Raw genomic sequence first — 17051 nt, 5'->3', positions numbered from 1 at the left:
AATAATATACATGTAATTTAAAAATACCTCTTGCTCAACAATCGAACCTTCTCTAATTTCTACAGCAATCTTACGGAATCCTGAAACATATGAAGCAAAAAATATTTTTTTATTTACAAAAAATGGTAATGTTTAAAAAAACAACACATAAATGTAACAGGGTATTCACTGTGACACTTATCCTTTAATAATACTAACCCAATCAAGACTGTTAGCAAGTATCAGTGTGTGTGCTAATTGGTGAGTGAATAAAGGTTACTAACACTGCATGTTTTATGTGAGATGTTTTAAGCTATAGAGTTTCACTGGTTTTATAAACTTTTATAATGTCATTCCTTAATAAAGTCTCGTAAGAGATAGATGTAATTTCATATTGGCATTTCCATTTGCCAGTACCTATTTATTCCAAGATATAGTCTTCTGGTCGCTGCAGGTGAGTGTACTTTTATTGTTCATATAAATACATTGTATTGTATTGTTAATTGTTATTCAAATGTATTTCCCTGATTATTGTGTATTTGAATGCAATATGTAATTTAATATTGTAATTTGAATTTGTTATTCATAATTGTTTTTGTTAATTTCAGGCCATCATTGTCATCATTATTGACATACATAAAACAAATAACATATACAACCAACCCACTTTGTGTTATGAATACACAACCCGGCTACATAAACAGTAGCAATAACTCTACACAAGAAACAAGCAATCATACATTTACAAAGAAACAACAACATACTTTTCTAAATATACCATTGCAATATTTATTTGCTATTTTTATGGGAGCAGATTTGCATTAATATACATATATAACAAGAGCTTACTCAAGACAGCATGCTCAATTATCAGCTTTGGTGGTATAATGAAAATTTTCTGTGAGCGTTTTTTCTCTATATAAAGTTGGTAACATAAACAATAGCTGTCAGAGGACAGTGCGCTCGACTATTCCAGTGCTTGACAGTATGACGTAAGCCACCATGGGGAAATTGTTCATATTCAATAATTTATTAGCCGATCTTTCAAAAATAAAAAAATGAAAAAAAATGGGGGGTAGGGGGGTGAGAAGGGGTATAATGTGGGGTGTGGTAATTTATACGATGTTTAAAAAAAATGTTTGGGGGAGGGGGGTGAGAGGGGGGTATAATGTGGGGTGTGGTAATTTATTAGATGATGTTTAAAAAAATCTTCTTTTTTTTGGGGGGGGGGGGGTTGGGCGGGTGGGTGGTGAAAGGGGGTATAATATGGGGTGTGGTAATTTATTAAATAATGTTTAAAAAAAATGGGGAGGTGGGGGGATAGGGGGTGGGGGGTAGAGGGGGTGGGGTTGAGAGGGGGTGGGGTTGAGAGGGGGGTATAATGTGGAGTGTGGTAATTTATTAGATAATGTTTAAAAAAAATGGGGGGGGGTGGGGGGATAGGGGTGGGGGTAGATGGGGTGGAGGTGAGAGGGGATATAATGTGGGGTGTGGTTATTTATTATTATGATGTTTAGTTTTTTTTAAATTGGGGGGGTGAGGTTGGGGGAGGTATTCTGGTAGGGGCGTGGGGTATTGTTTGGGTGGAATCCATAGTGGTATTCAGGTAAGTGTTGTTTTGTCAAAGTAATAATAAAATGACTATGTGATCATAAATAAAGAAGTTATGGCAATTTAAGCAAAATGTTCAATTATCTAAGAGTAAAAGGGGCCATAATTATGTCAAAATGCTTGGTAGAGTGGTCTGCTCTTGTTTATAGGTTGGGTCATGTTGGTTAACAAGTATGCAACATATAAAAGCAAAATGTCAAAGGATATAGGAAATATTTGGGGTAGTACGCAAACTTTAACATAGATTTATCAATAATATGCATATTCTAAGTATAAAAGGGGCAATAATTATGACAAAATGCTTGATAGAGTTGTCTGCTCTTGTTTATAGGTTGGTGTGATGTTGATTAACAAGTATGCAAAATATAAAAGCAATATGTCAAGGGACAATGAAAATAAATGGGGCAGTACGAAAACTTTAACATTTGCTGCATATTCTAAGTGGAAAAGGGGCCATAATTATGACAAAATGCTTGATAGACTTGTCTGCTCTTGTTTTTAGGTTGGGGTCATGTTGGTTAACAAGTATGCAAAATATGAAAGCAATATGTCAAGGGACAAAGAAAATATTTGGGGTAGTATGAAAACTTTAACATTTGCACGCAGACGCCGATGCCAGGGTGAGTAGGATAGCTCTACTATATATATTTCATAATATATAATAGTCGAGCTAATAAATGGGGTAGTACGAAAACTTTAACATTTGCTGCATATTCTAAGTGGAAAAGGGGCCATAATTATGACAAAATGCTTGATAGAGTTGTCTGCTCTTATTCATAGGTTGGGATAATGTTGGTAAACAAGTATGCAAAATATGAACGCAATATGTCAAGGGACAATGAAAATAATTGGGGTAGTACGAAAACTTTAACATTTGCACGCTAACACGGACGCTTACGCAGACGTTCACGCCGACGCCGGGGAGTAGGATAGCTCCACTATTTATATTTCATATATAATAGTCGAGCTTAAAATGCACCATGCCCAATGAGACCATTATTCCAATTTTAAAGTATAAAAAAATATATTCTTTTTAGTGACATGCCACACATACTAAATAATGTATTTTTTGGATAAAAAGGGTTACAACGCATGTTAAGACCCAAAAAAAAAATCCGTATATAAACATGTGCTATTGCTCATGCTGATTTATATATCTGTAAAGTGTCAGCCCTCTAGATGGAGTAACACGGGAAACACAAGTGAAAAATGCAAGTGTTTCGGCTAAAATTGGTTCAAACTCCAGTTTTGTCAAAAACCTATTCACCAAAATATTGAGGTGTACATGTAAAAATGCTGGTACTTGCAGCAAAACTTTTCAAATTAAAACACAAGCTCAACAAGAGCTCTGCAGTCAGAGACAGATGCCCCGATCCTCCCCCCCCCCACCCCCAAACAGGGCCTTGACAGGATTTTTTGAAACAAAACTGACCATAAGAGCTAATCTTATCATATTAGCGTGACTTAGCAACTTAAAAACGTTTTTAGAAGGCACAGAATTATGCAATTCTTTTAAATCATCGTTATAGTATAGGTGACCTTGACCTTTGGCCTTAAGACACCAATTTCAATAGGAGTCATTAAGTGTCCAAGGCAAATGCACATGGGAAGTATCAAGCCAATCGGTGAATAAGTAGACGCGTTATTGATTGGAAACGATTTCACACTTACCGTAATTACTCTAAGTTTTTGGACACTCTAAGTTTTGGACGGCCTTTTTTTAAGGACACAAATACTTATTTTTCATGACTCTTAAATTTCAGACATACAGGTTTTTGTGCATAATTAATGTCTCAGAGCTATTCTACAGACTTCGGCCCTGTTTTCCTTTATCTTGTGACACTTAGATCATGAACTTTTGCAACCGGATTAAGGTCATAAAACATGACAGATTACATTCAGGTAATTGGGTAAATAACCATTTTTACCAGGAAGAAATCAATGGATTCACACGACAGCATTTGAAACAGTTTCGTCCTATTAAGGAAGCAGAATGTTATATATTTTTCCTTTTTTGTACTATATCATTTCAGGCAAGAGTGTGTAACGTATAGCATAATGCATATTGTTTATTCTTATAACATAAATATTATGTTATACAATATAACAATATGATAGAAATTTAATTACAGATAATATTAATAATGTGATATGAATTTATAGGTTAATTTAATTATCATAACTGTATGTCAGAAATTATCAAGAGATGTTTTAATAATATGACAAAATCATGTATGCATTTCAGAAATTAAATAGATGTTTTAATAATGTAAGAAAATGTTAGTTTATTTACATCAATATCTATAAATAAAATAACTGTTGTAATTGATGATACATCTTATATCATAATAATAAGGTTTCTATAAAGAAAGTATTTGAATGTTACAGAGCTCCAGATAAGGTGTTGTGAAATTCTTAACGTTACAACCAGATTTTCAAAAACAATTCTTAACTCTGAAATTTTATTCTTAACGTTACTTCTCAGTTTTGGAAAATAATTCTTAACTTCTCTAAATGACCTAAAATAAATAATAATGGTTATTTTCATGCAAAAAATCAAAAAAGAAAACATACTAGCAACTTAATTTAAACGAGTTCAACAGTGTCTATTCAGTAGTATACAATTTTATTTTTCAAATACCTTCATATGCCCAAACTGTGCTTAGATTGCATGCCTTCGATAAATTTTTACATATTTCACAATGAAAACGGGTCTCCCCTTCAATCTTTTCAACGATTGGCCACGGGAATTGTCCTTTCGACTCATTCATTGTTTTTTATTAAGTTTGGACCGGTCGTGTCGCGTTTTCTTTAGCTTTTCCAACTGTTTCGGCAACTGAACATAAAACATCGTATAAGATCTGTTCTTAAATGTCTTTCTTTACATTCAACTTCGGCTCACTTTGCGTACAATATGTTAAAAGCGTGTTTTTGCACGCTTTGCAGTTTTAGGACGCTCTCTGGGAGCCGCCATTGTTTTTTGACAGATAGACTGTACATGCCGTTTTATTGGAAAAAATGCGCTTTGTAAAACAAACCCGATAACCATTTTATATAAGCACCGAAAAGATCTTTAATACGCAAAACTAAATAAAAATCGATACGAACCGATGTAAAAATAATATTCGTAACTTGATTTTGTAATTCTTAATGGTACGACAAGATTTTAAAATAAATACGTAACGGACTTGAAAATAATTCGTAATTACGAAAATACGACCCTTATCTGGAGCTCTGCTGTTAGAAACAATAATAAAATAAATGAAGTTTGGAAATTATATAGCAAATCTTTGTGATAAATTGGCCATGATTATAGGATTTGAAGATTACTATTCTCTCGCAAGTAGAAACATAACATACCTTTGCATTCATTGTTAAAGTAGACTGAATCAACAATTTGAAAGGTCAAAGATAGTATATTCTAGATATGTGAATCTGCTACTTAGCGACGTGTATTTAACAAGGTGTTCCAGTTGATAAAGGTGGTCAAAAGTATTGACACGAGAATCTTAATCTTATTAGATTATCTTTCACATCCATTGAACTATACGATTACACTAATGCCTTTCTATCACCACAGAAGGATTATTCGATAAATGGGAAAACACATACATAATTTGGTTAGTGTGAGTTGGGGGAGTGCCATGTCAGAACAGTATTTTAGCGGTCAACCAATCGAAAATTAGCATATAGCAAGGAAACTCTATGACCAAACCAATTAGAAATCAACAAGTAGTCAGTGAAACGCTTTGACCAATCAAATATGTTATAAAGAATATTATTATTTTATGTTTATGTGTATTTTAGTATAAAACGAGATGTTTTATGTAGCAAAACATTTCTGCGGTCGGTTCGATTTGTCACGTTTTCTTGTCGTCGCGGCCATATTGGCCGCTGCGCTGTAAAATTGTATTTCACGAACCTAAGCAAGCATTGTATTAGAAAATATTCAACATAAAAAAATTGCGATGAAAATAGAAATGAACTTTGTTTGTTACTGTGTGTTCTCCATTAACAATACGTAATTACGCCACAAGTTATTAAAGCTGTGAAGTTATTTTTTTAAGCAGAATTATTGTACATTATTTTATTGCTCTTATTTCAATATAATTATAAGTTTCGGACACCTTAACTTGTGTCTCTAAATTTTCAACATAAAAAAATTGCGATGAAAATAGAAATGAACTTTGTTTGTTACTGTGTGTTCTCCATTAACAATATGTAATTACGCCACAAGTTATCAAAGCTGTGAAGTTATTTTTTTTAAGCAGAATTATTGTACATCATTTTATTGCTCTTATTTCAATATAATTATAAGTTTCGGACACCTTAACTTGTGTCTCTAAATTTTCGGACACCTGTAATTTTTTAATATTTTTTGTATCTAAATTTTATGTCAAAGTCATATCTCTTTTATCAGTGACCTCAACCATGACATTGAAGACATGTGTGAGGGATTTCCACTGAACATCCATTGCAGAAACAGATATTAAAATAATCTTAATAATCCCTAATGCTGACAAGTGGGTAAGTGGTATTTGTTGACCAAAATCCATTGCGGAAAATTCAAACAATATGTGAAATTGCATTCCTAATATGTAACATTTGAGTCTTTTTAACTTTTCAAAGCCATTCCACTGTTTTACATTATATAAACGCGACAACTTTCCCTTCAAATTCAGTTCTGGCCAGTTTTGATCCCAGGGACAGAATACGGAAACTCATTATAATGGAACATTCTATGATATTTAACATACCTTATATGTAATTTGATTGAATGTCTTTATTATCCCCACGCTTGTCCTGGCCACTATCTCCTCCTACACTATACGCACTAGAACCTTGAAACTTGCACACATGGTAGCTATAAGCATATGTGCGACCCTGCACTATTTGGAATTTTGATCTGACCCCTGGTTCAAAATTTATGGGGCTTGGGGTGGGGCCAGGTCAGAGATTTTCACTCATTATTTTATGTTATTTTACATTAACTTCTTCATTTCTACACCCATTTACTTCAAATTGATACTGAATATCTCTTATGACAATACGATCAATCTCAAATATACATGGCCCCATTATCAACCCTGGGGCGCCTCCTGGGTCAAACATGCGGCTTGGGGATACGCGTCGGCCTCTGCCACGCCATTTGTAGTAATGAGAATGATTTTAATTCAAGGGGTTGCTGAACGATTTAGACTAATAAAACATAAATAAAATCCAAATCAGTATTTTAAAGTTCCTAAATCTTGAATTGTAGTTTCCTCGTTAGTGGAAATTACATAATATATTATAGTACTATACAACCTTGCACGTTGTCAAAACGAAGATTTCTTCTAAGGTTGTGTTGACCAAGAAGAAGGCTCTGTTGAATGACGTTGTGAGTGGGTACTATTTCTTCAAAACTTTGGCAGCAAATGTAGGACACAAAGTTCCATTGAACAGAGGTCTCAACAAACGCTTTAAGAAAATATGGAACATTTGTTTCATCAATGACAGATGCATGAATAGCAACTTTGGAAAGACCCTTCTCTGCAATTTTTTGAAAGGCATTTCTAAAACAACTTCTAAGCTGATCATCCCACGTTGCATCATCCCTTCGTTTACTGGCGTTTTGTACAACAACAAGACATCGTTCGGGTGTGTTTCCAGAAAAGAATACATGTCCAATTGGAAATTTAGTGTCTTTTATGGATAGCTGTGAATCTGAAACAAACATGACATAAACTACTGCATTGGGAAGAACTTTTACAATGACATGGTATTTATATTTTTAGTAAGTTTTTAAATATTAAAACTCATGCATATTCCTGTGTAGAAATCTTATTTTAAGGAAAAAAGTTATCGTATCAGTCATAAAGGAGGAAATCATGTTTCTTGTACATTTAAAACATGAAAATATACATATTTAAGACAAAGAAGCAATGTTGTAAATATCCATCAACAATATCATTATGGTTTTAAAATTGTATCAAGACACATTGATTTTCTTTCCTTTCTTTGCATATTGCCCATTGTGATGGTAATCGGTATCCAAAATCAAAGTTAAAAACAATTTACTGCACAATGAACGATTATCAGACATTCAAATTGTATAACCCTCAATAATTTGTTCCTTTTTTCTGAACCATGTATTCATAAATTTCACTCTTATAAACATTGATCAAGCAACTAATTAATTTGGAATACATGTGCTTTTATACATTACACCATTACATTTATGATAACAAATTAAGAATAATTAACAAATGTAATAAAGAAAACACAAGCATCCAAATGGGATTTATCGCCCCTCAGAAATACAGAAAACAGACCATCTCTTGACATAAGTAATTATCATGCAATAAAAAATGGCACAACAGAAATATAAACGTTGAAGCAGTCTATTATGTATTCTTAATTGAAGTTTAGTTTCAGTCTGTAAACAAGTTCCAGTTTCACTTGCATACCAACATTTAATACAAATGAAAATATCTTTCAACATACTTGTATATGATTGGTTCTCAATAAGTTATAACAATGTCAGCATGAGAAAACATGAACAGATACATATTTATAGTGTATTTTCAATCCTGATTGAACATGTCGAAGTAAGGCATTTACACTGTTGACTGGAATTTGTTTTACTATATGCAGTTAAACTAGGTGACCTAGTTTTTAACTTTATTTTCAACAAGAAATATCTTTAAACAAGAGGGCCTGAAAGGCCAAAAGTCGCTCACCTGAGATAACAAGATATTATTGGGACAAATCTTCTGACCATGTTTCACGAAGATCGGAAAATAAATGTGGCCTCTAGAGTGTTACCGAGATTTTACTTTAGCCATATAAGGAAAAATGCCCCGCCCCCTGGCAGCCATGTTTTTCAACCATACGGCATCATTTTTGAACTCATCCAAGATATTATCGGGATGAATCTTCTGACCAAGCTTCATGAAGATCGGACAGTAAATGTGGCCTCTAGAGTGCAAACAAGATTTTACTATAGCCATATAAGGAAAAATGCCGCGCCCCTTGGAAGCCATTTTTTTCAAGCAAACATAATTATTTTCGAACTCATCCAAGATATCATTGAGACCAAGCTTCTGACCAAATTTCATGAAGATTGGACAATAACTGTGGCCTCTAGAGTGTTAACAAGGTTTTACTATAGCCATATATAGCCATATATGGAAAAATGCCCCGCCCCTGGTGGCCATGTTTTAAAAGCAACCAAAACCATTTTCAAACTCATCCAAGATATCAGTGGGACAAATCTTCGGACTAAGTTTCATGATGATCGGAAAATAAAAGTGACATCTAGTGTTAACAAGCTTTTAATATAGCCATATAAGGAAAATAGCCCTGCCCCTGTGGTGGCCATGTTTTTCAACCAACCGGCATCATTTTTTAACTCCTCCAAGATATTATTGGGATGAATCTTCTGACCGAGTTTCATGAAGATCGGACTATAAATGTGGCCTCTAGAGTGTTAACAAGATTTTACTATAGCCTTATATAGCCATATAAGGAAAAATGTCCAGCCCCTTGGCGGCCATGTTATTCAAGCAAACATAACCATTTTAAAAAAACTCATCCAAGATATCATTTAGACGAATCTTCGGACCAAATTTCATCAAGATTGGACAATAAATGTGGCCTCTAGAGTGTTAACAAGGTTTTACTATAGCCATATAAGGAAAAATGCCCCGCCCCCTGACGGCCATGTTTGTCAACCAACGGGCATCAATTTCGAACTCATCCAAGATATTATTAGGATGAATCTTCTGATCAAGTTTCATCAAGATTGGACAATAAATGTGGCCTCTAGAGTGTTAACAAGATTTTACTATAGCCATATTAGGAAAAATGCCCCGCCCCTTGGCAGCCATGTTTTTCAAGCAAAGGTTACCATTTCTGAACTCATCAAAGATATCAGTGGGACAAATCTTCTGAGCAAGTTTCATGAAGATCGGAAAATAAATGTGGCCTCTAGAGTGTTAACAAGGTTTTACTAAAGCCATATTAGGTAAAATGCCCCGCCCCCTGGCGGCCATGTTTTTCAACCAACCGACATCATTTTCAAACTCGTCCAAGATATCATTGGGACGAATCTTCTGACCAAGGTTCAGGAGGATCGGACAATAAATGTGGCATCGAGATTGTTAACAAGATTTTGCTATAGCCATATATAGCCATATAAGGAAAAATGCCCCGCTCGTTGGCAGCCATGTTTTTCAAGCAAACGTCACCATTTTTGAACTCATCCAAGATATCATTAAAACCAATCTTCTGACCAAATTTCATGAAGATTGGACAATAAATGTTGCCTCTAGAGAGTGAACATGGCAAATGTTGACTTCGCACAACGGACAACGCACAACGGACAAAAGGTTATCACAAAAGCTCACCATGAGCACGTTGTGCTCAGGTGAGCGAAAAAAATATACAGCGTTGATTGTGGTTGGAGTTGGTGAAAGGTAAAAAGTTTAATGAATGAGATCACAGACAGCGAATGTCTTTCCATGCAGTTCTAAGCTGCATCACACGGAAAACGGGTTGTTAGGCGGAGTTTTTGCAGATTATTTCACATTATTACATATATCATATATCTATAAATACAAAACAGAAAAACAAAAGAAGAATGGAAGTAAAATTAAAACATACAACTCAACTGACCACACGCAAAGTATCCGTACATATTTGAAATATTTATAGGCGTGTTCTTCGAACAAGCCTGTTAGTGGTGTGTTAAGGCATTGCTGTTTGATCAGATTATAAACGCTCGATTGGTCATTGTCGGCTTTGGTACTAACTTACATGTACCCTGGGTACTCTTAAGTATACTTACATGCACCCCGGGTACGGGTATATACTAAAACGTACCCTGTAATTTTAACGCTTCATCAGTTGTTGGCCTTATTTTTAAAACTTAATTATGTTCACATTTATGTTAATTTTCTGTTAAATGGCTTCTAAATTATCAAAACTCATACTGAAAAAGGATGTTGATGAAGTTTTTTTAAAGGAGAAGTTTGTTTAAGATAAACAATATCGCTTTACGGTTATCAGAAGCGCGTTTTCGACATCAGATTTTAGATGGGAATACAACTCGGGTACAGTCTAATATCAACCGGGTATGTTTAAGTAAATTTACCGTACCCGGGTTGCATATAAGTATACTTAAGAGTACCCGGGGTACATGTAAGTCGTACCCGGGCTGACAATGACCAAACGAGCATTATTAACAGTATCGAGAATCATCGCGCTCATGCTTAACAAATTGGTCAAAATGGTGGAATAATGCTCGTTTAATTGATAAAAAATTATTTATCATGGTATTGTTGAAAACACATTAAGAATCTATGATTGACCTGCCATAGTATATCGCCAAATATCTTCATTTAACATATTTCTGTTCTAAATACAATTCCAGTTCACCTACGTGTATGTTAGCGCCTGTATTATAGAAAGATTCGTTTACTGGCCGCGAACTGACCCTGATACTTTGAGGGTTGGAATGCAATGCATTACAGTGAGGTCACTGCTGGAACGACAGCTTGTTTAAAACTTTATACTTTCACATGTATAATGTTCGATTTTGAAAATAATTAAAAATGGTAAGGACAAAGCGACTATAAGGATAGGGAAAACCGATTGTTTTATGTTCAACTACAATATACTAGTACACAGGCAGCAATATGGTAGTAATTACTCAATATGAGAATCAGGGATCATATTTTTTTCGGTTTTGTCGGTCCTAGACCGATTGGGGTCATAAAAGACCGATTGAAAATCCCAAACAGTCGGTCCGATTCTGTTTGCTAAAATTCCCATGTGATGAAATCGAATACACAGTGCACATGCAAACACACCCAAATGACATTCTTATCTCGATTAGGTGCGATTAACCATTCGCTGCAGTCTCTAAACCGGTTAGGGCTGATTTATTGCACGTCAAACCAAAAATAAAATTTTCATTGAAAACAGAGCATTTAAGTACAAACGCTCTGGCACTGACAATCCTCTGAATATAAAGGGGCATACAAAACTGTATTGATGTCAAAAGCTGAGAGTAAAACTGTTCTATCCATCAATCCTTTTCATTATAGATAAAATTGTTTTAGGCTGAACACGAAGTAAAACATTGTTACACGCTATACTACAAAGCCGCGGTCATATTTCCAATGGTCTGGGGGATTATGCTCAAATCAGCCAATGGAATAAATGAAGTGTATTCATTCGTATCTAGCCGCGGGAAAATTTATTTGAATTTTATTGGACACTTACAAAGGTCAGGTTAGGTGAAAAGCTGGCTTAGACAGCTATGCCAAACAACTCTTTAATGATTCAGATAAAATCACTCAGATTTTACCAGAGAGAAATTATGTTTACCGGTAAACACTTTATAGAAGACCACTTTAAAATTCTATATACAACTACTTCAATTTTTCTTCAAATGGTCAATTTTTAATACAAATCTATATAAATCATGCGAACCTCAAGTGCAGCTAGTTTTGGCCCTAGGGGAATGATAGCAGTGAGTTTTGTAAAGATCTTACAATAGTACTTTGCTACATACCAAATATTTAACATATGGAGTAAGTGGTCAGATGAAGATTTTTTAGTAGAGGTTTACTACACATATTAAGAACTATAACATTCGGGGCTTTTTTTAAGCGGACGCCCGCTTGCCCGTGCTGGGATAAAATCATCGCGGGCAAGTGATTTTCCAAAGTAGATAGTCCGCCGGGCAAGTCCGTTTCGTATTAGCATAATTGCGGTATTTTTCGACTTTTCCAATTGTATCTATTTATTTTCTTTGGGTCAATATATTTTTTATCAATTACAAGTAAAACGAGATTTGATTGGTCGCTTGCGTTGTATAAGCCAATCTAAACGCTCAAAACAAGTTCTACTCAGCAGACGTTTCAACATGGCAGACGGAAGCGTCAAGCCGATCTTTTCCTTTTTTAATAAAAGTAACTCGAAACACTCAAAAGAACAAACCAAAACAACCAAAAAGTAAGGAAGAAAAAATATGAAAATGAATCACGAAAGCGTAATTTTCAAACATCGTGGCTTGATGAATTTCCATGGCTTGAATTTGATACAGAGTCGCGATTGATGAAATGCAAGATTTGTCTCAAATTTGTGACTATTCAATGAAATAAGACTGTCCAGATTTTGTTTTTTTGACAACTTTATATTATAAAAACGATTATTATTTTATTTTTGATACATCGAATATAGCTGAAATTAAAACTAGCATAATAATGCATGTGAATAAATGCTTTAAAGATCAAATGACAATAAACAAGCAAATGCGTTGAATTGATATCCCCCGCCTATGTACTTCTGGACACAAAAGTGTTATATTTGACACTAAAAAAGCATTTTTTTGAAGATACAAAGGGCCATAACTCTGTTATTATCAGATGATGTACAATGCCATTTGGCGTGCATCATCCTATTATCAATATATATACTCATACCAAGTTTCAATGAAATCCGCAAAAGCACTTCGAAGATATGGCTCCGGACACAAAAGTTACGGACAGACGGACAGCCGGACGGACAGCCGGACAACGCCAAAACAATATCCCTCCGCCTCTGGCGGGGGATATATACTCGTACCAAGTTTCAATGAAATCTGCCAAAGCACTTCTGTTTTTAACAGATGGTATACAATGCCATTTGGCGTGCATCATCCTCTTATGCATATATATACTCATACAAAGTTTCAATGAAATCCGCCAAATCACTTCCAATATATGGCTCCGGACACAAAAGTGCCTATAGTAAAAAGCATTTTTTCAAGATACAAAGGACCATAACTCTGTTTTTAACAGATGGTGTACAATGCCATTTGGCGTACATCATCTCTCTTATGCATGTATATACTCATACGAAGTTTCAATGAAATCCGCCAAAGCACTTCCAAGACATGGCTCCGGACACAAAAGTGCCGGACGGACGGACGGACAGCCGGACGGACAACGCCAAAACAATATCCCTCCGCATCTGGCGGGGGATAAAAGTTGACTTCAACATAGGGCAACCAGTTTTTAATGAGGGCAAGTAGATGTTCAAAAAAACTTGCCCCCCGAGCAAGTGAGTGTCAACCCCTGACATTCTGTAGATCGTGTTGTTTAAAAGTATATAGCTAGTAGAAGTTATTTTTAATATTTATAATATTATAGCATGAGGAAGTTGAAAAAAGGGCATAACCTTTATAATTTTAATTTTATAGCATGAGGAAGTTGAAAAAGGGGCATAACCTTTATAATTTTAGTTAACTTCAAATATGGCATGTTTGGAAATTTAGGAGAACTCCTTTGTATATTTATGTTATAAAATGTTTAAAGGGGCTTTTTCACAGATTTTGGCATGTTTTGAAGTTTGTCATTAAATGCTTTATATTGATAAATGTAAACATTCAATTTTAAAAGCTCCAGTTAAAAAACCAAATATAAAATGTAAAAAGGGAAAAAAAGTAGCCCGCAGCAGGGCTCAAACCAGTGACCCCCGGAAACCTGAAGTAAAAACGCATTAGCCAACTGAGCTATCCTGCCAAGCATACATTAAACCAGGGAATAATCTCCATGCGCGTCCCGCGTCTATGACGCACAAATATCGAAATAGACGCATCGTTTTGAAATATGTGCGTCCAATCGGACGCATTGCTGAAACGAATCCGTTAACGCAAACGCGAATTACGATAAGTACAGGCTGTCAAGTGACCTTTTTAAAAAGTAGGAAAAAATAGGAACTACTTTTGCAAGAAAAGTAGGAAAAAAGTAGGAAAAAGTAGGAACTTTTCCCTCAAAAGTAGGAATACATAATACTTATTTTTTAGACACAGGTCCAGGAAACATAGCTTGAAACAGAGCAGGAGTGCCATCACATGTTCTGTATGGATACCCACTTGAAGCTACCTTAAGGGCCCAGAAGATTTCAGCCTTTTGTACCTGTTCCTTGTGTGATGGATGTACTTGCATACAGATAGATTTATCCCCACAACCCTGAAAGCTGCTTGGCTTTTGGGCACTTCCAAACAAACGCTTTTGTGAATTATCATGCATGTATTTCATGTTTTCCTTGTGTTTTTATCCATCTGCATGACTTATAAGTTTATTAGCACCAGAATTACTACAAGATGGACTTCATTCAGACAGTACAATATCTTGCAAACTCATTGCCGGTATCTCTCTTGCACCATGATCCCAGTGTTTTTCCACTGTTGTCCAACTTCTCCATCCATGAATGGTTAAACTTTGTTTTCCCACTAGAAATTTTAGCACTTATAGTGTATCTATGATAATTAAGTTTCAAGCAAAGCTACCCTGATAAAGAAGTATACATGTAATTAGATGCTGTTCATTTTGGTGTATCATCAAATAAGTGGTTAGAGGTCTTCTGTGTATCGATATAAAAATGGTAATTATATTGTGCATGTTATATCCTTAAGCAGAAGACCAAATTTATTTAGTGATACACCAACTTGTTGTACAAGATTAATACTAGTATATAAAGCAGTGTAAATGCTCTGCTACAGCTACATTGTGAAACCTTTAAATTGACAATAGGGTGCAGTTATAATGACTTAAGTTACATTCAAAATGACTGGTCATTGCAGAGCAGATTATGCAACTGGAGATAGGACCTTATCACCTGACATCTTTTATGACAGCATTGATTGGGTAATGAAACAGTTGCACTACATTGTTTATTCCAGTTTCAAATAATGGCTTTTACATTATTGATGACTTTGCGGGAGTGTAATAATGCCGTTTAATAATTTTAATACTTCGCTTTAACACCTTGAAGTTACCTCACTAGCTATGGCATCATTAGACAAGAATTGTGTTTGTCCGAAACACAATGCCCACTATTGCGCAGCTTTGAAATAAAATTTCAATATATCATTTGGCAGGTTTAGAAATTATCTCCCTTTTAAAGCTTATTACTTCCCTTGGATTGTATTTTTTAACTTTTGACCTTGAAGGATGACCTTCACCTTTCACCACTCAAAATGTGCAGCTTCATGAGATACACATGCATGCCAAATATCAAGTTGCTATCTTCAATATTGCAAACGTTATGGCCCATATTAAAGTTTTCGGACGGACACACACACACAGACAGACAGACAAACGGACTGACAGTACAACTGCAATATGCCACCCTACCGGGAGCATAAAAATGTATCAGGGCATTTAGGCTCTGTGCATTTATCTTTAATTACTAAACATGATGTACCTATGATATCAATAGAACATCATATCCGTTGTCATGTAATACAGAATTTATTACATTATATTTGTAAATGATGAAAACTAGGCAAAGCATCAGTTTTATCTTTTTTCCAATAACTTGTGTAATAAATTCCATATTACATAACCACTCAAACAATACATGTATCTCTATATCTCTACATTCCAAACAGCAATATCATGTAAACATACATAAGGTTTGGTCAAATTGTTGTCAATGGAAACAAAATAAAACTGGAATAAACAATGGGTTCCCTCAGCTCTTGCATCACTGGGAACTGTGTATGGTAGTGAAGTCTGCAGTGTACAAATGCTAAGAAAGTAAACAAGGCACTTTTGTTACTTCAAAAAAAAACTTGTCAATAACTTTAAAAGTTACATAAGAAATAAATATTTATGCTCCTGAAGAGGTGCTAGCAGACAGTCAGCATGGGTTGTCAGGTCTCATCTAGATGAATGCACATTAACAGGGATACAGTCATGCCATAGATTCATTCATCCTGCAAGTTTACTAAATAAAATCTTTAAAAAAAAAAAATTCTCCATTGAAAATGAAAAAGTAGGAATAGTAGGAAGATTTGGTAAAAAAATAGGAAAAAGTAGGATCCTGATGAAAAAGTAGGAAATAGTAGGAAAAAGTAGGAAAAAGTATGACCGCTTGACAGCCTGTAAGTACGAACCATCTTGGGTATGAGACAACTGTGTAGCGATTAACGCTGAGTTTAACCGAATGAGGCTTAAATACTGCAACAAGTCTTTTGATTGGCTTAAGTCGAGCCGCTGCTGTATAATACGAAACAATTAGAATCGACCTTTTGAATAGAGTGTGTTATGATATTTTCAAGAGTCCCCAGATGAAAACCTGCTTTAACTTTGTGTAACTTAGTCATAAATAATACAGAAAAAATGCCTCCGAAATAAGGTAATGAAGCTAAATCCAAAACAAACAACTCTAAACTTTAATAACGGTAGATCAACGGCTCACGATTCGGACGTTAACAATAATATTATCAAGCTCACAATTCGGATGTAAACTATAATATTATCATCGATTTGAATCAAGTTGGAATGTTGTAACAGGTTACATTCATGTAACAGATAATGTTATAGCCTATGTGAAGGCAAACAAGATTGTGATAACCCTGACTTTGTTTTTTTGGTTTCAACAAGTTTTTGAGATTATTAAAAGTTTAATGCAAAATATAG

The 17051-nt window shown here is 34.9% G+C and overlaps 1 protein-coding gene across 10 annotated transcripts in view; it reads right to left on the bottom strand.

Annotated features, from left to right (window-relative positions):
* The window catches only part of LOC127834252 (uncharacterized), a 71245-nt gene that overhangs the window by 40352 nt on the left and 13842 nt on the right, over positions 1-17051 (bottom strand). For 9 of the 10 annotated variants that reach the window (XM_052359939.1, XM_052359946.1, XM_052359942.1 and 6 more), the window contains exons 4-5: positions 6898-7296; positions 28-80 (exon numbers count right to left, since the gene is read on the bottom strand). In XM_052359939.1, the coding sequence (XP_052215899.1) occupies positions 28-80; positions 6898-7296 (452 nt within the window). The remainder of the gene's footprint in view (positions 1-27; positions 81-6897; positions 7297-17051) is intronic. The other variant, XM_052359949.1, reaches the window with a different exon arrangement.

The sequence above is a fragment of the Dreissena polymorpha genome, chromosome 6 (assembly GCF_020536995.1).
Source record: "Dreissena polymorpha isolate Duluth1 chromosome 6, UMN_Dpol_1.0, whole genome shotgun sequence".
In the NCBI taxonomy this organism is placed as follows: Eukaryota; Metazoa; Mollusca; class Bivalvia; order Myida; family Dreissenidae; genus Dreissena; species Dreissena polymorpha.
This window is presented reverse-complemented; position numbering and strand designations above follow the sequence as displayed.